At 36.4% G+C, this 27,703-nt stretch overlaps 1 protein-coding gene across 11 annotated transcripts in view; it reads right to left on the bottom strand.

Annotated features, from left to right (window-relative positions):
- Adamts6 (ADAM metallopeptidase with thrombospondin type 1 motif 6) overlaps positions 1–27,703 on the bottom strand; it is a 227,443-nt gene that overhangs the window by 33,007 nt on the left and 166,733 nt on the right. For 8 of the 11 annotated variants that reach the window (XM_040728949.1, XM_040728950.1, XM_040728947.1 and 5 more), the window contains 5 exons: positions 26,214–26,347; positions 24,530–24,653; positions 23,679–23,759; positions 15,040–15,203; positions 14,059–14,197 (listed from right to left, as the gene is read on the bottom strand). In XM_040728949.1, coding sequence (XP_040584883.1) covers positions 14,059–14,197; positions 15,040–15,203; positions 23,679–23,759; positions 24,530–24,653; positions 26,214–26,347 — 642 coding nt within the window. Of the gene's footprint in view, positions 1–13,305; positions 13,395–13,459; positions 14,198–15,039; positions 15,204–23,678; positions 23,760–24,529; positions 24,654–26,213; positions 26,348–27,703 lie in introns of those variants that run through there. The other 3 variants (XR_005869853.1, XM_040728952.1, XM_040728951.1) reach the window with 3 other exon arrangements.

Below are 27,703 nucleotides of genomic sequence, written 5' to 3' on the forward strand. Positions count from 1 at the left end.
CTCAGATCACCTTTAGAAACATGTTTTTAGGGGGTCTGAAATATACCCAAACAATTTACTGGCAAAATGTCTTAAAGTACATTGCATTCATTCCCTCCCAATCCCTAGAATAGCAAATGACAGCAGTGGAATTTTTAACTATTAAAATTGAGATTTTTTTGAGGAAAGAATGATTCATAAGAAGCATAGCTGTTATCCATTCACAGATGTTCCATGATATTCATCAGATTACCTCCCCATTGTGTCATTCCAGTGGGCAGATAACTATGTCCATGTGGTCACCTAGTCAAATACCTCCACTGTTAGTCACAGAGCTCGGCTACCAACAGTGGCTTAGACAAGCAACTTGTTCACTGTGAAGGAAATTTTCATTTATATCAAGAGCAAGGGGCTGCTTTTTTAGGTTTAGCATGTATTTTTACATTAAATGTGACTACTTTTGAAACACATATGCTGGCAGTTAATTCAGCATGTTAGTTGATTCTCATAAAAGGATAAATATCAAAAACTACAAAATGGAATTGATGTTGTTAAGTATCAGTGGAGGAACTGTTAAGTCAGTTTCTACAGGTTACGATAAAAGTTTAATTTCTTTAAGAGAACACTACAAATGTTGTTTGCTCACAACTGTATTTGTTTTTGTTTTTGTTTTTGTTTTTTGAGACAGGGTTTCTCTGTGGCTTTGGAGGCTGTCCTGGAACTCCCTTGTTAGTCCAGGCTGGTCTCGAACTTACAGAGATCCACCTGCCTCTGCCTCCCGAGTGCTGGGATTAAAGGCGTGCGCCACCAACGCCCGGCCAACTGTATTTGTTTAAAGCAGCCTTTATTATAAAATGCAGGTCTTCTGCAATTTGAATCACAGACTGGTATAAGTAATTAGCAGATATTTACATTTCACTTTTAGATAAATTCTAACTATGTATGTATCCTGAAAATATTTTCTATGTATCTTTTATTTGTAAAACCCAGTGATTATACTTCAACAATACATATACTCACAAACTAAAACTGCTAACTCAGTGTAGTTTTGTGAGTCATCCACTCCTTCAAAATATACAAAGCACCGTGCTTCTTGAATATTAAGAATTACAAATTAATTCAACTTTGGCCATGTCTTCCATATAGCTTAGACTGGGAACTAAGAAACTTCTAGGTATTATAATTTCAACATGCAATTTTTAAAAAAGATGTAATTATTTATCATGTATGCAGTGTTCTACCTGCATGTATGCCTGCAGGCTAGAATAGGGAACCAGATCTCATTACAGATGGTTGTGAACCACCATGTGGTTGCTGGGGATTGAACTCAGGACCTCTGGAAGAGCAGCCAGTGCTCTTAACCTCTGAGCCATCTCTCCAGTCCCAGTATGCTATTTTTTGATAAGGTAAAAATTAACATCCTTGAGAAACTAACTAAAATTGTTCTATATTTTACAAAGACATTTTTCCTTACACTCATCTTTATTTTCTTCTAAAATGTATCAGTATGGCATTAATCTCTTTCAAATCTTCTTACAACACTATACTATTTTCCTCTAGCAGAATACATAATTCCTTCCAGGTTTTATGACCACATCTGGCAGGTTGATAGTTTTGTTTGCTTTTAATCCTAAGACAGCATCAATATGATGACTATAAACAAATTAATCTAAATGGATAGAGTTTTAACCACATCCTTTAAATTAAGGTAAATATAACTTTTATCTTAGAAAGTAAAAAATACAAATCAAGTGGAAATAATCTAAGAGAAGAAGAGAAACAGAGTTTAGAATATTTGCATATGATCATATAGCCTCTTTAAAGTAGAATGTAAAACATTGATAAATTCATCTTAAACCCTATTATAATAGTTATACAAAATTAGTATGCTTTCAAATCTGAAGACCCATAGTTTATGACCAAAATGTGTAAGATGTCTATATAGCCTAGTGCACATCTAGGAGGAAAAAATTCTCATGTCTCAGTGTTCCTAGCCAATGGAGAAAGACAGGTGGTCTGAGAATTTAATTGACCAAAGTAAAACTGTGCTGACTATATTTTTACTCTTAAAAAAACTTAAGTTATTAACCTCAAAACTGTTTTTATACAATTCCTCCATGTTATAAAAAGTAATGAACTTAAAGCATTACAAAGTAAAAATAATTTTTAATTTCTTATTTTATTAATACATATTTATCTTAAACCTTTACAAGACATGTCCTATTTGGAACCATTTAATTTGCCTACGTTTCATTTTTGATATTTAAGAATCAAGTATGACAAATGGTGGTTTTAAGTATGGAAATGTAAACATAGCTCTGGGGCTAGAGATGTAGTTCAGTGGGACAGCATCTGGCTAGCATGCGCAAGGCATTAGGTTCAATTCACAACATTGAGAGAGGGAAAAAAGAAAGTCTCCCTCACATTTTGTCTGTAGTCTTAAATTTATTAGATCCTTGGGTTAATATTTTGCCGATAGTTTAAAGTTAGGATCTACTTAGCTACCAAAGGCCCCATTCTATAATATAAGGACTGAACTTGAATTACTGCCTAAATTACACAATGGCAAACAGTTCTTAATGGCGTGTTGTAATAGCATATAACACAGGAAAAAGAGCAAGGCACCTGCCGATGGCAGAGGAGACTGGGTGAAGCTGTTTATTGTTCTCCCTGTGAGGTGGTGGATGCCCCTCTCACATCCAGGGCAATCCCGAGTGAAGGGCAGCAGGACACTGACCTTCTTTGTTTCTGATAATTAAATGCTTTTGCAGACTCATTTATAATACGGTATTTGAAGTCATACTGCTCTCTTTGCGGCAGTTCACCATTTTAAGAATTAAGTTCACCAGCTCATTCTTTTTGAAAGTAGAAACCAGAAGTTAGTGCTTGAAAATTTAACTTGGAACAGTGGTACATGTTAAATCATGAAGTACAGGGCAGCAGTGGCTAATGGCAAGAGAAAGCTCTATGCATTCCCAGTTGTACAAGACCTAACATTTCAGTCCTAAGTGGACACCATCAGAACATGTATATGATTAAGTTGGTGTGGGAAAAATGAGAAGTACAAATGTACATTTGGGATTGGAGGGATAACAATATGTCATCTTTCCCCAGGAAACAGATTTCTGGAGAGGAAGAAAAGGGAATACTCAGGTTTTATACTAAAAATATAGCTGGGGGCTAAGGCAATAATTTTCTTAGCCACAGCATCTAAAACAGTTAGCAACCAAGACAACATTATATAACCACAGCATACATAACATATGGCCAGTAACATTAATGTAATCCTAATACCCCATGCAAATAGCATCCAAAGAGTGACAAGTGCCAGGAAACAAAACAAAACAACCCAACAAACCCTATTTGCCCTAGCTTCAGCTGCTGGAGTCTGGCTGTTGGGTTGTGTGTTTGTTGGCCAGACATAAGCATTTGCAGGGCACAGCAAAGTCCATCTGCCTTGGATCTACCAGCTGGCACACAGAGCCTCAATCCACCCCACACACATAGCTTTCCTTCTTTTGAAGGGCCCACTGCTCATTTTGTAAAATCTTTCAAAAGCTTCCATTCTTTGCCTTCCCAGTGTTTTCTGTCTGTCCTGGGCAGCAGTAGATGCCCCGAGGAAGTACAGGATGATCAAAGTGGAAATGTAACTCTAAAAATATTGTATATTTCATTGCTAGCCATGGTGTCATATGTCTTTAATCCTAGCAATTGAGAAGCAGAGGCAGGCGGGATCTCTGTGGGTTCAAGGCCACTGTGGTCTACATAGCAGCCAGAACCACATAGTGAGACCCTGTCTAAAAAACATATGTATTTTCTAGAGCAATTGTGTTTAATGAAGATAAATTAGGATGGGGCACATATACAATAGGTTTACTTGAGGATATAGCACACATAGAAGGGATTTCTACTATTCAATAGGTAATAGGAATAGCCTGAAAAATGTCTAAATTAATCTCACCCATTAAGTTCTATATATGTTTAACGTATGACTTTAATCACTATGTGGAAAGTTAAAAATCTTTACCTCAATGAAATTATATTAAAATGGGGTGACAAGAATAAAGGAAAGGTCATGCTTGTCTAAATAAATACTGCATTTCCAAATCTGATTTTCTGGTGGTACACACCTCTCATTTTGTTAAATTACTGGGTAATCTCTTTCTTCCTGATCTCCATTAATCTTAGGAACTCTTTCATAATCAAATGACTATGATATCCTTTATTTCACTTTATCTTATTTCCATGTTTTCCTTCACCTCCAGGCAGTAAATGACCTAGATAAGTTTTCATTTCCCTTTGCAAAATGAGGCAATCAAATTAGATGACCACTAAAGTTTCTTTGGGATCCAAACTGCTAAAGTTTGCTTTTGTCTTTTCTTCTTATCTCAATAGTTCAGAATTTTGAAGGAGTCTTCCTCTGTAATGTCTGTTTTTCCCTTGTATTCTATAGAATAAAGAGTGTAGGGATGGAGATGTAGCTCAGGGTAGATTTCTTGCCTAGTATGTATGAAGCCCTTAATTTAATTCCCAGAAAAACCATACACACACACACACACACACACACACACACACACAGAGAGAGAGAGAGAGAGAGAGAGAGAGAGAGAGAGAGTGACGGAGGGAGGGAGGGAGAGAAGGGGGGAGGGAGGGAGAGGGAGAGAGAAGACAGACATAGATGAAGATAGATGGCAGAGACAGAGAGATGGAAAGAATAATATACAGGTACAAATTTTGCTTTTGTAGTCTTGTAGTCTTTGAGTTTTCACCAGTTCTTTTCACATGTTCAAGGCGCTAGACAGGAAATGTAAGAATGCTAACTACAAATGGGAACTTTGAAACTCAGCCTGGTGGCACACTCCTTTAAGTCCAGCACTCTGGAGAGGCCAGGGTAGAAGGATCAAGAGTTCAAAGTCAGCCTCTACTATATAGGGAGCTGTAGCCCAGCCTGAGCTATTTAATACCCTATTTCAAAGACAAAGAAAAAGCAAGCAAACAAAGAAAGAGCTAATTTGTGTTACTAAAGATCAATCTCTATGGTTTTTAGTAGGAATTTATTTCTCATATTTATTTAAATTTTAAGGGAAGATCCTGAGAGTACAACATCTTGGATCACTTTTTCCATTCATTGTTATATAGTTATTAGCAAATAAAGAAACTTTAAAATATCATTTATGAAATCCTTTTCTTGGGACCAAAGAGTAAATACTTCAGATTTGATTTAAAGTAAAGATATAATTATAAGCAAGTTGAATAGTTTTTAAGCTAAAATCCTCATATTCTTCATGTTCCCCCAAAATAAGAATAAGAAAGAAGGATTTATTTTTCCAAAAATAGTTTATATCTACTTCCTTGTAGGGATACATGTTATGATTGCTAAAAATGCTATTTTTTGTCTTTCTTCATTGTCAACCTAGCCTTTAATGGCTGAACCATCTCTAAAACCTTAAAAAATGCTATTTTGAACAGAATTTTTGTGAAGTGAAACACAGCCTGTGTCATACTGATCACTAATACACCAGAAATGCACTTAAATTTGTTTTCAGCCTTATGACATTTTTTTCAGTGAATAATAGGCATCCAAGCTCTGTTCATGTTAGTAAAGACTATATTCACTAAATCAATGTTGAAGTTCATGACTTCAGGGCCAAGGATCTCAGGAGTTGGGTGGGATGTTTACGGACACCCTGTTGAGGGGCCTGGTCCAATTAACCCCATATATTGAAAGTTATTCTTCCTTCTCAACATCGGAAATGATCCCAAAAGGGAACATTGAGAGACAGTCAATATGTTAGTGCCATGGTCAATCAGTGATAGGCTTCTGTCTAGTCCTCTAAGTAGCTTATTTTTCAAAAGAAAGGAGAAAATTGGAGAACTTTTATTCTTTCTTAACTGAAGACAATTTCCTCCAGGAGTTTGTCCTCTTAGAAGGATCACAGTGACCTGTGCTACGTCTAAGCTTGCTATACCCAGGAAAAATTCTGAAAAACCCATAGAGTCCAACAGTAGCACACTGTCCATCCTTATATCAAAAAGGAAGAGAGAGAGAGACATTTTAGAACTGGCAACATAGTTAAATGGACATTTGTAAGAATATAAAATACTTTTCCCTGCTTTGTCTGGTACTTTGAGAATGTTTCCTTTTAGTTGGATATGAGTTCTGGCCTAAAGACTGAATTATACTTCTCCCTCCCTCCTCCCCTTTCCCTCTTTCTCCCTTACTTATTTTGAACAAGAGTTCCAAAATGAAGCCCATGTTGGACTCAAACTCTCTATGTAGCTCAGACTAACTTTTAATTTACCAATCTCCTGTCTTGATCTCCCAAGTGCTGCGATTACAGGCATTACTACTAGGGTTGGCTCAACATTACATCTTTCATTTAAAAACAATTAAAATGCCATTCCAAAATGGACTTAGCATAATTTAAGTTCACATTATGTTTGTATTGTATCATTCTTGTAAATATTAAAATATAAGACATCACCAGAGAAATGATGAAGAAATATCTGATGTTTCATAGGCTAAGAAAATCTGTATAATAAACTCATTAACATAATATGAAAATTATGCTATTAGTCAATTTATTATCATCGATTATTGGGCTTTACTCATGCACCAGCCTGAGACTGCAAAAGCAGAGGTACGATATACACTCAGGAAGAATAACAAATACAGATAAGAAAAGTTTACACATCACTCAAGAGCTCTAGTTTCCAATTTGGAGGAGCAAAGCACTTTTCATCTTTAAATCCTGAAAAATCACTAGAACCCTAAATTGTGCTTATAGGCATTTCTTCCTCTTAGAAGATAGTCAAAATAGATTGAAAAGGAGTAGGGTGATTTTTTTCCTCCCAGTCTTAATGACACATTAAATTAAAATTTCTCAAACTTTTTCATCCAACCCTTAGTTTCAAATAATTTTTTACAGCACCTCCTAAGCAAGGGAAAAAAATCTAAGTTTTGCTTATTAAGGCCCAAATAATTTAATGGCAACAATTTGTATTGAACAGAACCAATGTCACCATGTTTCCACTGAAAAATTACAGTATTTTGTAGCGCTTCATGAGCATGCCATAGCGTCTTTGGCCACCTTGGCACCTTTTGAAAAATTTATCCCTGAATTGGAGAAACCCAAAATAGTAGTTGGAAACCATCTTCCAAAACTCAGAGTAGAAAGAAGTTCCAATATGTATAAAAGTTCAAATGAAGCAGGTAATGATGCATGCAATAAAATTAAAAATATAATATTCCTACCTGGACAGAAGAAATAGGTAAAACATCCTTTATGTTTATATTCAGTTCATTCTATCTCTCCCTTCTTTCTTTCTGTTTCATGCATACACACATACACACACACACACACACACACACACACACACACACAAATTAGGCTTGTTGAGTTGGGGTACAGCTCACTGATACAATCTTGCCTAGCATTGCAAACAAACAACAAAAACCAGTCAACTTACAATGACATCCAGAGAAGGAAAATAATTAAAAATGCACCAAACATGAAAAAAAAAAAACAATGAAACACACTTTGTAAATATAAAGGAAAAACAATGATAACATTTTAAATAGTCACTGACACCTGATTAGAAATACTAAGATCTATATAGTATATGCTTTAAAAGACTTACTCTTTTTTGTTATATGTGTATGTTTCTGAAAAAAAATATATATATATACCACATGTGTGCACAGTGGCCACCGAGAGCATCAGATCTCCTGGAATTGGAGTTACAGGCAGTTCTGATGTGGGTACTGGGAACTGAACCTGAGTCCTCTGCAAGAATAGTAAGTGCACTCAACTGTTGAGTCATTTCTCTATATATTAAAAACAAAACAAGACTGTGCTCTTTGGTCTATAAATAATAAAAAAATGGTTTCCTGCAATGACTCTGCCTCCTTTATCTGCCTCAACCTAAGCACAGCTTTAACTCATCTTTCTTCTCCTGAGCTGCAGAGTAATGTTTAGCAGGGGGAGACCACTCTAAGACACACAGCAAACTTAAGTTCTTTGGTATGCAATTCTTTTACTTCACAAAGAGAAAGAAAGGAAATCCTAGGGGAGAAAAACAATGTGGACAAAATATCAGGACAGCTAGTAATGCTAATGGAGGACAAATAGTGTATTTTAAGTGTAGTTGAAAAAACTATAAGAAATATACAATATTATATGTATTTCTTTTCTTTGCATTGTTAATGAAGAATTCTTTTGTAGCAAAACAGGTCAATGTTAAATACAATGCTAAAGACTCTTAGTCACTAGTCTTGGGAGGCTTTATTCTAAAAGTTCAAGGGCTATATGAAATCAGAGAAGTGGCTGGATAAGTTATGAATATGGCAAAAGGACAATTTAAATAGTGGAAAATTGAAAAAAACAGAAGTGTTATCAAGGATAATGCTGCATTATGCAAGATATATTCCTTAAGAAACAATAATCTTCTAATCTAGTAGAGGGGGTCCCTTCCTCATTAGAACTACCAATAGAAAAGAAGCACTGGGAGTTTTCATAAGGGTTAGAACAGGAGTTGTGTGCTTCTTATTCTGACTTGTAGCTTCAGTTGGTAGACTGTAGTAGCCATTTATAAGTTGAGCATATCTTATTAAAACAGCCGGAGACCAGAAGCATTTCCAAATTCATATTAATTTAGACTTTAGAATAGCTGCATAGAGTTTATTGGTTGAGGATCCCTAATCAGAAAAATCTGACATACAAAATGCTTTAAAATTGGGAATTCTGGTGATCTCAGATTAGGGATGTTCTGGTCATATTCATTTTTGGAGGGGGGGCGGTTTCAAGACAGGGTTTCAGTGTAGCTTTGTAGACCAGGCTGTCCTCAAACTCACAGAGAACCTGCCTGCCTCTGCCTCCTGAGTGCTGAGACTAAAGGCGTGCACCACCACCACCTGGCCATTATATTCATTTTAGTTCTTTAAGTTCCACAGAAAGTTGAAATGAAAATGGAAATCTCTGAAAATTGTTTAGCACAGTTGCAGTTAGTTTTAAAAGTATTAATTAACCATGATAATGATCCATCAGGGAAAGAAGAAAATATAAACAAATTGAAATCAAAATATATTCCCCATGGCATGTCCAAGTCCAATGACCAAATTAAATAAATCATGAATTGTCATTTTACCACTTCTTTCACTCTATCCAGTGATATTGCTGTCTATGTTTCACCCCAAATGCTCATTCCTGAATCTCATTAACCTTTGCATTTAACTCATGACCAATTAATAAGAGATGTTAGTGTTTTTAGGACTAAACCTTTAATCCATAATAAAACCAATAATTTTAAAAATATGGACTGCACCTTAGAATTGCCAAGGGATCTTTTAAAAATCTGATGTTCAGACTAAACCCTTTCCATTCATAAAAGGCAGGGGTGTCGGGGGCCCAAGTATCAGGATCTCAGGAACATTTAGAGCCTTGTCTTTCCAATCTGTGTCACAGTTAATAGTCATTGTTCTGGGCAAGGATTCTGAACAAACTTTCAGCTGGTGAAAGAAATACTTTTGGATATATATAGTTTCTCCATAGAGGTGCTAAGTGGTGAAAAAGCTTTGTTCAAAGTAACCAATTATTATTATTATTAGAGAAACACTATGTTAAAGTATTGCTAAATCCAACTGCTGCAGCTTGAATTAAAATATATTTTTAACTTGAAGTCTATTTACATAATAATAGTCATCATAGCAAAGGTTATTTTGTGTGGCTGTTGAGGATGATCAAAAGATACCAGGCATAAGAATATGTTTTATAAACTATACATTATTCATCTATTATTAAACAGTCAATCCACAAAGGCACTTGTAATTAAATCAAGGAGAAATCATTATGTAGCTTTACTAAGCATTTACATCTAGCCCAGTTACTGGCGTAAGGCTCCTAAACTATCAAAACCTGTGCTCCTGAACAGGAACTGGAGGCAGAGCCTAGTAGACCTTGTTTAAGACATCCTTTTGTAGTTGTGATATGTGCTAAACTTTGAGAACAACACATCCAGGCAGATATTAGTAAAGAGGAGGTATGCAAACCAGTGGGTAAGCACAAAGTAACTGCTGTTTTAATCTTTAAAAGCCACAGAGCAAATGTTATATGGTATGAATTACTACTCAAAAAGGGGCTCTAGAATTTTACATTATAAAAATGTATTATTTTCATTATTAAGCCAAGCTTTATCAATTAACACATGATTACGGTCATTCATCCAATACTAGTACATTGGGGACTTATTTAAATTAAATTGCATAGTGCATAATCTTTTGGGTAAGGCATATAGAAATAAATTCTAAGAGAAGTAACAAGGCTTCTGGAAGTAGGAAAGTTTTAATTTACTGGGTTCTCACATTTATCCTGAAGACAATACCCCATAGCATTTTAACGTTCCCAATCAGCCCCAGGAAGGGCTTCATCACTGACTCAGAGCAACCGTCGCATGAAATGAATCATCACCAATGTTTCCTGAATACTAGATTTGTCATCAAGTCTGCTAAGCGACAGAAAAACAGTTTTTAATTTCTTATCTTAAAATATCTCATCATAGAAAAGCTATCATTCTTGCTTCCTGACTCACAGTACAGTTCAAAGGTCTTGATGTCAGTAAAGCACATACAGAACACTAATGAGCAACACAGAGGGACCTTGTGAGACTCCAAAAGATTTCTTTGGCAGTTCTTCCTCTTTTTCCCTTTAAAATCTTGAGAACTTTAAGGTTCCCACTACCTCCCTGATGAAATCAAAGTAGACTATCATAATTAAGAACTAACTTTAGTTTTTAATCCTCTTTCTGAGCAGAATGTATTGAGAAATACATCTTTCTAAAAGGTCTTTAACTGTAAATAAACTCTTTGGCATGACGGTAGATGACTCTGGCCTCTTTCTTTGGTTAACATTCCTGAGGTCTGAAGAACTTTACTTCCTTCAAAGAGAAGCTTCCAGTATTTAAAGAATCTGGAATTAAAAACTGAGGTTCATATAGGAGGAGTAAGTTTAATAGCTGGTATCTACAACAGGATGCCTACCCTAGAACATCCAATTTCCCACAGGGGAAAGAAGAGATATACAACTTTTCTGATGTTGAGTTTTGTGTCAATTTGACAGTCTAGAGTCCCCTATAAGGGAGTCTTGGTGAGGGATTGTCTGGATCAGGTTGACCTGTGGGCATGTCTGTGGCGAGTATCTTCATTAGTGGGAAGACACATCCACAGTGGGTGGCACCATTCTCTGGGTAAGGGGAATTGGGTTGTAGAAGAATAGAGAAAACAAGCTGAGCACTGGATGCACACATGCAATAATCCATTGTGCTCTGTTCTTGACTGTGGACATAATGTGACTAGCCGCTTCAAGTTCCGATGTCTTGACTCTGGGTTTCCCTGCCACAATGGACTGTAACCTAGAATTGTGACTAAATAAGCCCTTTCTTCTTTAAGATGTTTTTGTCAGGGGATTTTATCACATTAACAGGAAATGAAAATAAGGCAATTGTCAAAATTATTGTTTAATGCCTCAGGACTGCTCATAATCACTTACTGTTTATAAGTGCTTATCATTTTCCTAGACTTTCCAGATATTGTACTAGGAGCAAAATGAATTCTCAAAGATGCAGACTTGAGTGACCAGGCCATGAATGCTACAGCCTACAGTGTTAAGTTTCAGTTGCTCTGAAAATGATCCAAAATTCTGTATGGGCACCAGAACCATCTGGAGAGCTTGTGAAAACACAGTCCCTATTCAGTTTCTCTAAAGGAGTTCTGACATAGGACCCCCAAATCAGCTTCTCAGTGAATCCCTAACTGATGCTGAGGCAGCTGGTCCCCACATCACACTTGGATGACCAAGACGAATGACGGCTCTGCACACATCTGCCAACTCGCAATCACTGACTTCCTTTTCTCAACAAAAGCAATGGCCTCATAAATGCTCAAAATCAGTCACACTCAAGCAGAGTTTGGGGTCCCAGAACCTCCTAAAATATAAATTCAGTAGCTCCAGATCCATAGTAGTTTATACTATGGAAAAGAAACCTCTCCTTCCAGGGGCTTTTCTTTTTTTATTTAGGGTTTTTCTCATTCACAAGTCATTTCCATTTTTCAATATGAATGTTATGGAAAAGAATAACTCATTTAAAATTCTCATACTTTTTACTTCAGTAAACACAGTTTTCTTCTGAATTAAGTTGTCATGCCTCTTCTACCTTTGTTGGACTATGTGTTCTCTGAATAAATAGAATCATAGGGTTGAAAGAACATTGGAAGTTCATTTAGTATCTCCTTGGCCTCAGACAAGACTGTGTTTAAACTGTCCTCAAATAGAGCCACTGAGCAAAAGAACAGGCAACAGGACTCCCCACTCGGAGTTCTATTGCATTCTTGAAGATACTACTAAGTCTTCTCTTCCCCAAGTCATCTGACCTCAGTTTTAGAGCATCCTTTTTAGAATGCCTAAATCTTAAATTATTTGGACTCATCCTTAACAAATTTATCCTACTCTTAATAAGTTTATTTATTTATACTACTTAAATATATGCTATCTTAATGATGATTTTTTGTTGGTAGGTAGAAAGGGGAATGTTAATTCATAGACTGACTTGATTAGCACAAATAAAGATTTATTTATAAATGTCACTAAATATGATGCAATGGCCCTTATGGGACCAAAAAAATGAATTAGTAGAGGATACTCTGCAGTGGTGTTAATCATTCTATTTTATTAAAAGAAGTGGCGATGCATTATAGTTTTGAAAACTTTATATTATGAGTCATCAAACATCTCATACATAAAATGGGTGGGCACAGGAGAAATTTTCAAATAGATTGTAAGTTCTACTTAGCCATATTTTATGATATTTCACATGAGTGAGTATTAGTAGAGCATTATTCATCTTCTTTTTTGATTTTTCATGTTGTATAGACTTTATTTTTAAAAGTAGAGCTATAGTAATGGATGATTTAATATTTATGACTCAAAAATATGGCTTCTGTCATATGGTAGTCATTTTTCTGAAATATTCTTTTTCCTATTCAAATACTTGAGGCATTTGGAGATCCAGTGGATACACTGACAGAGGTCCATGGAATTCATATGCTTTTGCACAGTTTAGAATGGGAATATGTCATTTATTTCAACTTCAACATTCTAAATATTATTATTTTAAATGTATACTTTGGTTTTGGAATGGTGAGGTACTCTAGGCTTTCCTGGCCTTAAAGAATGGGTTTGCTCCTTGTCTGTTGTAATAAAGCTCTATGGTGGAGGTGGTGCATTTAGTCTCCAGAGAGAAGGAAGATGCTGCTTGCACAGCACTTCTACTCACCAGTCCATGAAGCAGCAAGGGTGTTGGCTTTGAAGGAAGCCAACTGTCCTGCTCTCCCAGCCAGAGGTAAAGAATTGCATTGGTGGCCACTAGAGGGAGGAGGATTAGGAATAGAGTAAATTGTGGGGAAAAGGCACCCATGAAAAACGCACATGGGACAACCAACACATCACCAACCACTGCCTACCAGCTACATCTACCTCACTGAGGGATTATAATGGGGTCACTAAACATCATTAGCCCAGAGACCCAGACACCAGTAATTTATGCAGCATCCCAGTATATTGTCCCTTAACTTTGATGGTTGGAGAAGGGAGTTTGAATGGGATTGTGGGAAACACGCAGTTATACAAACACAAGCGTACAAGCACACATACATCCTCATGCCCCATTACAACAAGTTGCATCTGTGACGTCTGATTCTTGCTGGTTTTTAATTTTAAACTCTTGATGTTCTTTACCAAGAATGTGTTCATGAAAAGCAAACAGCCCACCTTCAAGATAGTCTTGGAGAAGCACCAGCAGAGATACTCATTGTGTCAAGATGTATTTTACCAACAAATCTGTGTAAATTACATGAGGTTGAAACAAACAATGTAATATAATTAAGCAAAGTTTCTTTTGCTAAATTACAGCTTGAAGCAAACCTGCAAAAAATGTTTCCAATTAGCTTCTTTAGCAAACAAAAACATAGCTCAGAGTAGGTTTTGCTTTCCACGCTGCCAGCTGTGGGCTGCCTAGTGGGTATCTTACCTCCAGCACAAGTAGCTGAGCACTCTGACCAGGGCTGATGGTGCCACAAAAAGCCAACTTCATTATCTCCACTGCCAGGACGAGTGATAGGGACGTTGAACTTGTACCTAATTCCCAAATTCTGTTCTTGGAGTAGAACCTGCCATTGAAAACAACTGGTGAAGATAATTAAAATACAATGAGCCTTCATTGAGATACTTATTATTTCTTCTGAAGAAGATAATGCCATAGAGCAAGTCTTACAGGAAATTTGGAACATTTATTTATTTACTTTTGCTTTTTGCAGTCTCATTCTGTGGTCCAGGATGACCTTGAACCCAAGACAACTTAAAAAATTACTACATTTTTGTTTATTTCTTGGGGGGGGTACTCACATGCTTAGAGCATGTACAGAGGTCAGAGGGAAATCTGCCAGAGTTGGTCCTTTCTTTCTGTCATGTGAACCATGGGAATTGAACTCAGGTTGTCAGGCTTGGTGACAAATGCCTTTATCTGATGAGGCATCTTAGTGGCTTTCAAGACAATCTCAAAGCACATAACTTTTTATAATATGTTCGTTTTTTCTGTTCATGGGTAGTTTGTCACTGTTTTCATTCATACTGCTTGATCATATAACTTTTACTCAAGAAAACACGAAAAGCTCAGTGGTGGTGGCACATACCTTTAATCCCAGCACTAGGGAGGCAGAGGCAGGAGGATCTCTGTGAATTGGAGGCCAGCCTGGTCTACAGGTCAAGTTTCAAGACAGCCAGAGCTACACAGAGAAACACTGCCTTGAAACAAACAAATAAAAAAACATGAAAAGATAAACATCAAGAGATCTATAGCCTTCACTCTATAGTAACTATACCCTTGGGCAAATCATTTTACCTTCATTGCGTTAATTCTATCACTTAGAAAACAGAGCTGATCAAACGTGAGCCTTTTCTACTCCATAATGTTAAAATTACAGTAAAAACTTAACGACAAAGACACATTTACCATTACAATGAGGTTTTCAGAGGTGGGTCCTAAGGCTTCCAAGGATTCTGGTTCATCTGTTGGTCTCTTGTAGTGGAATGCTGTCCCAGAAACATCAAATTTCCTAGGCCAGTCAATAGTCCAGGCACCATTAATATAGTAATCATCCCCTTCAGATTTTAAAGCTGGAAAAGAGAACAAAAATCCACCTAAAATGTTAAATTTTATTTACTAGTATACTGTGGATCAACTATTGCAATAATTTTATAATGAACAGCCATTTCACTCAGAGATGACACTGGGCCATCTCCCCTCTCCTCCTTTTTCACTTCATCTGTTTCTCTTTCCCTTGCTTTTATTCTTCCCAAACAGTGACAGAACTTATTGTGGGGATATTCCTACCTGGGACCCCGCTTTCCTAAATTAAAAATACATAGAAAAGAGGCATTTAGAAAGCTTTGTACAATGTCTATATCCTGAGTCCCAGGGCAGGAAGGTGATTGCTGGGTGGCCTGAGGAGTATGGACAGGACCTTTGCTCCATACATGTTTGCATCCACCATAAAAGTGAGACACTGAGAGACTAAGGAGCCACAGGGTAGCGTAAGTTGGCACCAGGCACATGAGAAGTGTGGGGTGGATGTGGCCTAAGTCCAGCCTGGGGTGTAGAGTGAGACCTCATCTCAAAAGCAAAGCAAGGGCAGTCACTGAGGTTATGGGTGTCCTTGCCTTATGCTTGAGACAAGGTCTCTCTATGGAGCCCACTAGTCATATACTTGTAAGTTTCCTCCTGCCTTAACCTCCTGATCACTTGGTCTACAGGTGTACGGGGCACCATATCATCTGCTCCTCATTTAAATGCAATTTGGAATCACAAACTTGCAGCAGTTTTGATGTCTGTACTAGTTCTACACAGTAACAGGGCCATTAGTCAGGCAGGAATGGGGGAGGGGCTCAGGGGTCCCTATCCATCACTACTGAACTATTTGCTACAGATACAGTTAGAAAGAAGGGAACTCGTTGCCTTCAGTTGTATACCCACTAGTGACCCCATCAGGCTCCAGTGGACACTTTCAATTCAATGACCACACAGATGACCCTGGCTAAACTAAAAGGTCATAAAACAAAACTACAAGTCGTAATTCTGGGAAAGGGAATGAGGAGGTTGGCAAGGATAGGAGTATGTAGGGGAAAGACTAACAATAATGAATTATATACATACATGTATGAAAGTGTCAAAGAACAGAATTAATAATAATGAAACAATGTCAAACAAAGAACTGCAATAATTTTTCACATGACTGTTAAGAGGGTAATTACTTAAGTATTCATACTGTTGTTGGTGGAAATGAATAGAACATTTATATGAGAGGATAAGAAGGGCATTAGGAAAAATTCTAAAGAGCTGCTTGGCATGAGGGTAGAAGTGAGGTGCAAACTTTTCTCACTAAATATTGAAGGAGTGATTAAATGAGGGGAAACTTGTGATTCTGGCACATAAACAACTGAACAATGGAACCAAAGAGCTAGAAAATAGACCCAGGTACATAAGAGAATTTGTCTTAGTTCTACCTAGCTTTCCTAAAAAATATTTTAAAAATTAATTTTACTTCTCATGTACTACAGCCGGACCATAATTTCCCTCCCTCTTCTCCCCTTTTTTTTCCTTTGGTTTTACGAGACAGGATTTCTCTATATTGCTTAGGAGGCTGTCGGCCCAGCCTGGCCTCGAACTCACAGAGATCCGCCTGCTTCTGCCTCCCGAGTGCTGGGATTAAAGGCATGAGCCACCACCGCCCGGCTTCCCTCCCTCCTCTCTTACCAGTCCTTTCCTCTCCCCTAGACCCACTCCTCTTCGGTTTCCCTTCAAAAAAAGAGCAAGACTCCCAAGAGGTCAAACAAACTTGACATTACAAGATGCAATAAGACTAGGCACGTACCCTCTTATCAAGGCTGGAGAAAACAACCCAGTAGTAGGAAAAGGATCCCAAGAGCAGGCATAAGAGTCAGAGACAGTCCCCACTCCCACAAGAACACCATGACATATGAAGAGGACCCAGATCTGACTCCTATTGGCTCCCTATTGTCATTCCTGTCTCTATGACCTCCTATGAATCCTGGTTAGTTGATCCTGTGGGCTCTTTTCTTGTGGTGCCCTTGACCTCTCTGACTAGGACAATCCATTCTCCCCTTCTTCCACAGGATTTCCTGAGCTCCACCTAATGTTTGGCTGTTGATCTCTGCATCTGCTCCTATCAGTTGCTGGATAAAACCTCTCTGATGACAATTATGCTAGGCTCCAGTCTAAGAGTATATCAGAATATCATTAGGAATCATTTAATTGACTGGTTTTGTTTGTTTGTTGCCAGTTGTGTGTGTTTGGCTCTATCCTAGGTCTCTGGGATATCCAGCCTCTGGTTCCTAGTCCTCCAAGCAGTGTCAGGCATGGGCTTCCTCTCATGGCTTGCATCTTAAATTGGATCAGTCATTGGTTGACCACTCCCACAAGTTTGCGTCACCTTTACTGGAGCACATCTTGCAGGCAGGACAAATTGTAGATTGAAGGCTTTGTGACTAGGTTAGTATACCAGGCCCTCTTTTGGAGGCCTTGCTTGGTTACATAAGATGATTGGTTCAGGCTCACTCCACGTCCTCTATTAGTAGGAGTCTTCACTAGCTAGGGTCACCCTCATTAATTACAGATAATTTCCATTGCACTAGGCTTTTACCTCATCCCTGAAATATCCTCCAACTCCAGTCATTACTCCCAGTACTCTCTTCCTCCAATCCATCCCCAACCTGATCCTTCCTGTTCCCATACCTACCTGCCCCCAATCCACACATGAAATCTATTCTATTTCCCCTTCCCAAGGAGATCCATGCATCCCCATTTGAACCCTCCTTGTTATTTAGCCTCTGGGTCTGTGGATTGTAGCATGATTATCCATTACTTTACAGCTTTTATCCACTCATAAGTGAGTACACACCATGTTTGCCTTTCTGGGTCTCAGTTACCTCACTCAGGATGATTTTTTTTCTAGTTCCAAACATTTGATAGAAAATTTCATGATGTCATTTTTTTAAAACAGCTGAGTACCACATTTTCTTTATCCATTCTTTGGCTAAGAGGCATCTAGGTTATTTCCAGTTTCTGGCTACTTTGAATAAAGCTTCTGTAACACAGTTGAGCAAATGTCCTTAGGGTTTATACCCAGGAGTGGGATAGCAGAGTCTTGAGGTATATAAATTTCCAATTTTTTGAGAATTTCCACCAATAATGGAGGAGTGTTTCCTCTCCAGCATGACCTATTGCTTGTGTTATTGATCTTAGCCATTTTGACAGGTGTAAGATAGAATCTCAGAATCGTTTTGATTTTCATTTCCCTGATGGATAAGGATGTTGAATATTTCTTTAAGCATTTCTCTGGCATTTGACTCTCTTCTGCTGATAATTCTCTGTTTAGATCTGCATCCCATTTTTTAACTGGATTATTTGTTTTTTAATATCTAGTTTCTTGAGTTCTTTATATGTTCTGGAAATCAGCCCTTTGTCGGATGTGGGATTGGTGAAGATCTTTCTCATTCTGTAGGCTGCCTTTTTGTCCTGTTTACAGTGTTCTTTGCCTTACAAGAAGCTTTTCAGTTTCATGAGGTCCCATTTACTAATTGTCTTAGTGCCTGCACTATTGATGTTCTGTTCAGGAAGTTGTCTCCTCTGACAATGTGTTCAAGGCTATTCCCCACTTTCTATTCTATCAAGTTCAGTGTATCTATATTTATGTTGATGTCTTTGATCTACTTGGACTTGAGTTTTGCACAGGGTGATAAACATGGATCTATTTACATTCTTTTACATGCCAACATTCAGATAGACCAGCACCATTTGTTGAAGATGGTTTCTTTTTGCCAATTTATATTTCCAGATTCTTTATAAATAAAAAACAGGCATTAACTGGTGTGTGAATTTATGTCTGGGTCTTCAATTCAATTTCGTTTGTTCAACCTTTCTGCATTTATGGCAATCCATGAAGTTTTAATACTATAGCTCTGTAGTAGAGCTCAAAAACCAGGGATGGTGATACCTCTGCAAGTTCTTTTATTGTACAGGATTGTTTTAACTATCCCAGGTTTTTGGTTTTTCCATATGAAATTGAGTATTGTCTTTTAAGGTCTGTAAAGAATTGTGTTGAAATTTTGATAAGGATTGTGGTGAATCTGTAGATTGCTTTTGGTAAGACTGTCATTTTTACTATGTCAGTCCTACTGATCCATGAAGATGGGAGATCTTTCCATTTTCTGATATCTTCAATTTCTTTCTTCAAATACTTGAAGCTATTGTCACACAAGTCTTTCACTTGCTTGGTTAGAATTACCCCAAATATTTTATATTATTTGTGGCTATTGTGAAGGGTGTTGTTTTCCTGATTTCTTTCTTAGCCTGTTTGTCATTTACATATAGGAGGGCTACTGATTTTTTTTGTTAATCTTGTATCCAGCCACTTCAATTAAGGTATTCTATTTATTTTCTGGTAGAGTTTTAGGGATTGCTTATGTATACTATCATATCATCTGTGAAAGCAATACTTGGATTTCTTCCTTTCCAATTTGCTTTCCCCTGATCTTTTTTAGTTGTCTTATTGCTCTAGCTAGATCTTCAAGTACTATATTGACTAGGTAAGGAGAGAGTGGACAGTCTTGTCTTGTTCCTGATTTTAGTGGAACTGTTTTGAATTTCTCTGTTGGTCATTATATAGGCTTGCTGTAAATTGCCTTTATTATGTATAGAAAAGTACCTTGTTTCCCAGATCTAGACAAGACTTTTGCAAAGAAGAGTTATTGGATTTTGTCAAAGACTTTTCAACAGTGAAAGGAAGTGAACATATAATAGTGGGATGTAAAATATAGAAGAAAAACCAAGATGAAATGTTAGAGATGAATAAAATAATAAATCAAATAAAAAGTTCAGTGGAAAGCCTCACCAATGAATAAAGCAGAACACAGGGAAAACAGGCTATCAGAAGTTGAAGACAAAGTGGAGGGAAGGATACATTTAGTGAAGAACACTGATTCTTTTTTTTAATGTGGGAATATAATGTGCAATGCTCTTTGAGATATCATAAAAACACCAAACCTTACAACTAGGAACACAGAAGAAGAACTTCATATCAAAGACATAAAATATTTTCAGCACAATCACAACACAGTATTTCCCAAATCTAGGAAAAAGGAAGCTAATCTAGGTATAAAAAGCATACAGAACACCAAAAAGCTCCAGAAAAGAAACTCTTCACACCATGTCATAAGCAAACACTGAATGAATATCCAGGGAAAAAAAGTATATGGAAAGCCGAAAGAGAGAATGACCAAGCTACATGTAAATGAAGCCTATCAAAATAGCTGAGTTTTTATGAAAACATTTAAAAGAGGGCTTGAAATTATTTATATATTTCAAATTTGGAAAAATTGCAGCTGTTAAACCAGATTGGGATACTTGGCAAAATTCTATGTCATGATGTGAGAAGAAAAGCATTCCATGATAAAAGCAGCTATAGGAGTTTATCACCACAAAGCCCCCCAACAGAAGATGCAGGAAGTAATTCTTTGGACTGAAAGGTATGATAAGCATATCTAAGAGGTTAAGGGTGGGGGAGTTAGTAATGCTAGAACACCAAGTAAGCAAAAGAGGATTAAGAAAAGAGCAAACACTACAATGTCAACAGAGCGACAGGAAGTAATACACATCTCAACAGCAGTGCACATTAATGATCTTAATTTCCCAATCAAAGGATAGAAAATAAAAGATTGGATTAAGAAACAGAATCATGTATTTTCTGCTTGTAAGAACACACCCACGCCTTTAATCCCAGCACTCGGGAGGCAGAGGCAGGCGGATCTCTGTGAGTTCGAGGCTGGACTGGACTGATAGCCTCCAAAACAATACAGAGAAACCCTGTCTCGAAAAACCAAAAAAAAAAAAAAAAAAAAAAAAAGAACACACCCACCATCAAAGATAGATACTAGTTAAGAGTAAAAAAATCAGTATCAACCATCACAGAGATCAATCCAATAAGATATTACAATTCTAAACATAAATAAATTGAACCACTAGATGTAAAGACACAAATTAACTTAGTCACAATGGTAGTATAGCAACTTTTGTACTCCACTCTCACCAACTGATAGACCATCTCAGTGCCATACTCACACCAAACAGAGACTATTAAGATTAAATGACATCTTAAGTCAAATAATCTCAACAAACATCAATAGATATTCCATTCAAAAACTGTATGATCACATTTTCAGCAGCTCACAGAACTTTCTCTAAAATAGGTCATATATTACACACAAAATATTTGTAGCAAATATAGAACAATTAAATAATTCACCAAGTGAGTAACTCATTTTATTCTATCTGATCACAGTGGATTAAGGCTATAAATCAACATTCAGAATTACAGAAGAAACATAAACTCATGGAGATTAAACAACACACTATGAGCAATGAATGGATCATTGAAGTAATCAAGAAGGAAACAGCAACAAAAATATGTATCTCAAACCTTCCTTTACCCCTTCTATAAAAATTAATTGAAATACGCTATATGTTTCATGTAAAAGTGAAAACTATTCTTTGTTTTCGTGATGGAAATTCCACTGAGGTCCCTGAGAATGGTGAGTATCCTCTCTCCCTCTGAGCCACACCAGTAGTCCCTTAAATCTATAGTTTCTTGTTCAGACTATAGCAGAATATACTACAACCACTTCTTGAAGAACACTGAAGAGAATATTTACAACCTTACAACACACAATTCTAACATAGGACATGAATGCAAATAATAGTTTAATAAATTAGATCTCATCAAAATTAAATATATTATTTAAAAAATAAGTAAAACACATAGTAGGAGAAAATATTCATACAACATATATCTGAAAGATTTTATCCAGAGTAATTGCAAGTTTTCCTATTTCAAGCAAATTTTTACCCGAGGTAGGAGGATACAAATTCAATCCAGCTTAGGCTACACAGCAATGTTCATATTAATCTGGGATACACAACAAGATCCTGTCCCCCAAAAAAACAAAGGGTAAAAAAAAGCTAACATATTTCTTAGACAGTTTATGAAAGATATCCAGCCTGGCGTGGTGGTTCTTGCCTTCAATCTCCCCAGGAATAGTGCCACACAACAATACATTTTTATTAGATATATAGTATGCGGTAGCTCCAGGATTTATTTATCATATAACTGAGTTCATACTTGGTGGCCAACAGCTTTCCATCTGTTACTCTTGCAAGATTGATGTAATCAGACAAGTTTCTATGAGATTTTAGAACATATATATAAATGATGTCATGTGTTGTCTATGTCTGTGTATGGTAGACGTCATTTTCCAAAATGTCCTTTGAGTTTGTTAATGTCACAGCAGGATTTCCTTGTTTTATCTTTCTGTTTTTCCAATTTTAAAATTAAAATGTAAGTACATAATTCCACCCACTTCCTTCCAACTCCTCCATGTCCCCCACTCCTTTTCAAATTCATGACTTTTTATTATTTATTACTGTTTATATATATATATATATACAAATAAATATATAAACACAACCTGAGTCTGCATAGTGTTGCTTGTATGTATGTATTTTAGGGCTGATAACTTGAGATTAGTGTACCTATCTATGGGATTGATGAATTCTCCCTCTCTTAGCAGCTTTTAATTGCTTGTAGCTCTTAATCTAAGAGTAAAGCTTTGGGTGATTTCCATTTACATTGGAATGTCAACAGATATTGTCATCCTTCAGGTCTTGTTTGAGCAGCCATATTGTTCTTTTTCATTTTTAATTATGTCCATATGTGTGTTATATATGGGTCTGTGAATGTGGTGCAGTACCCCAAGACTCAAGAAGGTGTTAAATCCCAGCACAGGTGTGGAGACCCAAGCCTTAAAAATAAAACAGAGGGAGATAGCTCAGTAGTGAAAAGCATGTGCTGCTCTTGCAGAGGACCTGGGTTTAGGTCTTAGGCTGTTGTGAATAATTCTGTAAAGAATATGGAGTGCAGTTATATCTTTGAGATAATGACGTGTGCCTGCACACAGATACATGTGCACACATATACACACATGCACATACACAGAAGCTTTATTTGTAACAGTAAAAGACTATAAATATGTCTCAAATATCCACCAACAATTGAAAAAATATATTAATATTGTAAATTACATTTATTATGTATTATTATAACATGCAGATAAATACATGCATACCATACATATATGAAAAATAAAAATTAAATTAAAAATAGATCAGTGTTTTCCTGAGACCAAGGTTGGAACTAATGGAATTAAACTCTAAAGATGACTGAAGGGAATTCAACTGCTAAGGAAATGAATCTTAAAATCATAGAAATGTTTTCTACTTTGGTTGCTGCACTTATATGATCATTAATAATATTCAAACTATATAGTTATCATTGTATAGTCTATTCGATGTAAGCGATAATTCAATAATATTGAGTTAAAAACAAAACAACTAACACAGTGAAGTGTAAGCTACAAGCTTCTAATTTTTCTGCTTAGTATCTGTATGTGTATGGATGCGTCTTGGAACATCTTTCTTTCAGTATTAGATCTTTCACATCGTTAATTTGCAAAATAACTTACCAATGTAATTTTTTGACGTGGAAACTTCTCTTACTTCAATATGAACGGAACCTCTTGGTATCTGCACCACTTCCATATAACCTGGAATACAGGAGAGCACTGGTGATAAGCGGCTAACTAGAAAATGAGCGCTTAGTAACAGTCTAATACTAGCAAAGGTTTTCATCCTTTCGTTTCTTCTGTGCTTTGTTAAGTGTAAAATTAGAGCAAATTTCCAGTGTGTCTATGAAGAGAAAAATGTTTAATTAGGGGGTAGGAGGGAACTTGAGATAGAGTATGACCCACTATGTAGACCAAGCTAGCCACGAACGCACAGAGATCTGCCTAATTTTTTTCTACAATCACCTCAAGATAGTTTACAGCTTTAATATGTGTGGTATTGCTCCACCTTTCTTTTCTCAATATGTTCTCATTATACCAATGCTCTATGGGTTATCACAGTTTAAAGAGACATGGCAAGTTGGAAGTGGTAGTATACCCAATGAGGCTGAGAGAGCAGGATCACCTATGCTTGGAACTTCAAAGCCAGATAATGTCCTTTAAGTGAGAGCCTATTTTTAAAAAATGTAGGGCTGGAATTGTAGCTCAGTGGCAGAACATTTACCTAGCATGGTCAAAGGCTTATTTTCAGACCTCAACAAGTCCTCCTCACAGAAAGGCTAAATAAGGTAAAATACATTCTTTAAAATATCTTCACAAAGTTGCATTTAACATGTAAAAAACTGGAAGGACCACTGTCTGGGGAAAAGATATTGCTGGCCTACATAAAGGGAGTTTTCAGTAGGTAGGGAAGAAAAGCAAGAATCTTTACTACTGCAGTTCACCAGAGGGAGAGTTTTCACCATACTCACCTCCTCTGGGCAATGAGTCATTGAAGAATCCTTCAATGACATCACAGGTGCTTCCATCCCCACCACAGACTCGGCACCTGTCTTCCCGAGCATCAGATCCCAAAATATTATCACAACCTACATGCTGAAAATAGAGAATATTCAGTGTGTCAAAAGGGAAACTCTTGGAACCATAACTAATCACATAAATACAACTTAGCTATTTACTTGTATTTATAGTAAAGGAAATCAAAATAGGAAATATTTCCCATTTAATGTTTTTCTGTAGTAAGTACAGCTAACATTTCTAAATACCTAAACAAAAAAAGAAAATTGATTCTCTAGATATATAAGTATTTCTAACCTAGATCTCTCTTTGATTGATAGATACCGATTTCTAATCCTTTAAAATATTATAATTTATTGGTAATGGGCTCTTTCTTTCACCCCTCCAGTCTAGAAATTAAAGAATTAGGAATAGTCCTCTGTAGGGCTATAACAGAGGGTCCCACTGAGCTCATGCTCTGAAGGGATATAATAAAGAGGTTCCAACTGAGCCCAAGTGTCTGCCCTTCCTAAAAGTGGCTTTTTTCAGGCAATTGTTAGTGCTAAGTGCTAATTATGAAGTTCATACCTGAGTAAGTTTTTTAAAAAAATGAATACTTGTTTCTTGTTTGGGAATCAAAATGGCATAAACAAAAAGGACATGTAAGCATGCAATTTAAGAAGCTAAAATTTTACGTTGCAATTTTGTGTTTAATTACAAAAATAATGCCTGAATTTGTAATTTAGCCATTGACACTAAATACAATTTTAAAACAAAATTGTAATTATATCTTGTTATCTAAAAAACTGTTATAAATATATTTTACTTTAAGAAGATAAAGTACCTATACAAATACATATAAGTAAATGCAAATCTCTCTTTTTCTCTTTACACACACATGCACACACTTACACACATATATACAAAAACATGCGCACACACATTAACTGGATCATTGAATCTAAAGTCAACTTACTAAAAGGAATTTGGAAATTATGAAGCTAAGCAAAACACTGGTTTTATCTCTTCCTTCTCAGTTTGCATCACTTAGTAATGTGCTTCTCTTCAGAGTAAAACAAGCAAAACAAGTTATGAGAACAGTGGTTTTGTGGCTTTTCTTATTATGATAAGATCCATGGATTTGATCCTCCCTTTCCAAGTTGTCTGGCTAATGCAAAAGTAAATGCCGTAATAAGACTGACTGTGTAATGAAAACCACCATAGAGCTTCAAAAGGAGATAAAGTAGGTGGAACACAGCTATTTCACACTTGGAGAAAAATTATACCGTGAAATATATAAAGTCTTCCAGTAAGAGCATATGGTAGCCACATGAAGAAGAGTTGAACTCTAATTCCCCCTCTTTTTCTATTATTTTTGTTTATAAACAGAACAGGAGGATAATGTAAATTAAAGACCAAAAATGGCAATTATTATAAACATAATTAAAATTCCGGAAGAAATCAACTTTTGCATGGTTCTGTAATATGAATGGGTCATTGTGGTTTGTGTGGTGTGTATTCTATATTGTTGTTCTTCACTTTAATTGAATTTATCTAAAATGTAGCTTTAAAAAAATTGAACACAGAACCGAACACAAGCTACTATTCGAGAAAATAGTTCTTATAAACCCCAACAAAGAGAAGTCAAATCCACGCCACCTTGCATTCTCCATTGATACAGATATCCAGCGAGTCAGCATTGCACTGGGTTCCATCTATGACTGCAGGGGCCCGCTCAGTGTAGAAATTGTAACCTTCAGCCAGGCAGTTTAAAGCACAAGGTTTTACCCCACCTAGACAAATAAAACATAAGTGAAAAAAGTGGAGTGGTTCTCCTAAGAGTGACTCGATGTTATTGGTATCAAATTTACAGTTATGTATACACTGTCCTACAGTGTACACTTAGTGTATGGACGTCTATTGCTTTTACCAACTTAGTGCTTATTTTATTGCATACACGACATAAAGGAGTTCCTGCTGAGCAGCCTTGCACTTTGCGCCTTTCAAGTGCACCCACTAAGTACTACAATAGATCTTAGGTCAAATGAATTGCAGTGGAAGTCACTGAATATTTTTTTAAAGTATGAAAGGGGAAGAATTTTTAAAAAATGAGCTAAGGAAATAAAGTTTTAGGCAATATGAACAGTAACTTGTAGAACAAATAAGAATTCTGTTATATATTTTGCTAAATCCCATACAAGAACTCTGCTGTGTCAATCAACCAGGGATATACACAATTAAAACTAAACTAAACTAAATCTGTACATGTCTTAAAAACATCATACTCAAAAAACAAAAAACCAAGATAAAACATCATACTCAAAGGGGCTGGAGAATAGAGATATGAGATCAGCTAATAAAATAAGACAATGTGAAATACAATATTATATCTTAGTAACTAAAACAATATATAGTATTCTTTATGAAAAATATATTAATGACATTTCAATGTCTTAGAAATGTGTGGGGGGGTGCACACATGCCACAGTGTGTGTGTTTAGGTCAAAGGACAACTCATGAGAGTCATTTCTCTCTTTTTACCATGTGCGTCCCAGGGATCGAACTCAGGTCATCTGGCAACTGAGCTATCTTGATGGCCCAGACATGTTAATTTTTTTAGTTAATTTGAAAAAATAAACAAAATCATTGTATTATGATTTTGTAATATATTGAAAAAAGCAGATACAAATGCAGTCTTACTGGAATGGAACTAGCACATGTAAAAACTATATAAATAAGTGATTACTGATTAAGGTTAGGAGTTAAAATATTTTCTTTATAGCTTTATTTCCAAAGGTTTAAAACACTGGTTTTATTCTAGCTAGGCTGACAAAATTTCTCTTTGAAGTAAAGACCATTGCTCCTAACTATGAAAATAAAGCAGATAATTAGAATTACATGCCTGGGTTTCAATAAGTTCTTAGAAGCAAGGGTTCCAAAGGGTGAAGGTAGGAAAAAGAAGAAGGCAAAGTGCATGCTGGGATCAATAATAAATTAGGGCACATTCCACTAACGAGATCACTGTTAGGATAAGTTTGTCCCAATGTTGTCAGATTTTTTTTAAGTCAAGATGAAAACATAGATTCTATTCAATTTAAATGCTTCTGGTTTTTTAGAGGCTGACAAAATGCTCTCTGTAGTATGATTGG

The sequence above is a fragment of the Mesocricetus auratus genome, unplaced genomic scaffold (assembly GCF_017639785.1).
Source record: "Mesocricetus auratus isolate SY011 unplaced genomic scaffold, BCM_Maur_2.0 Super-Scaffold_100020, whole genome shotgun sequence".
Taxonomy (NCBI): domain Eukaryota; kingdom Metazoa; phylum Chordata; class Mammalia; order Rodentia; family Cricetidae; genus Mesocricetus; species Mesocricetus auratus.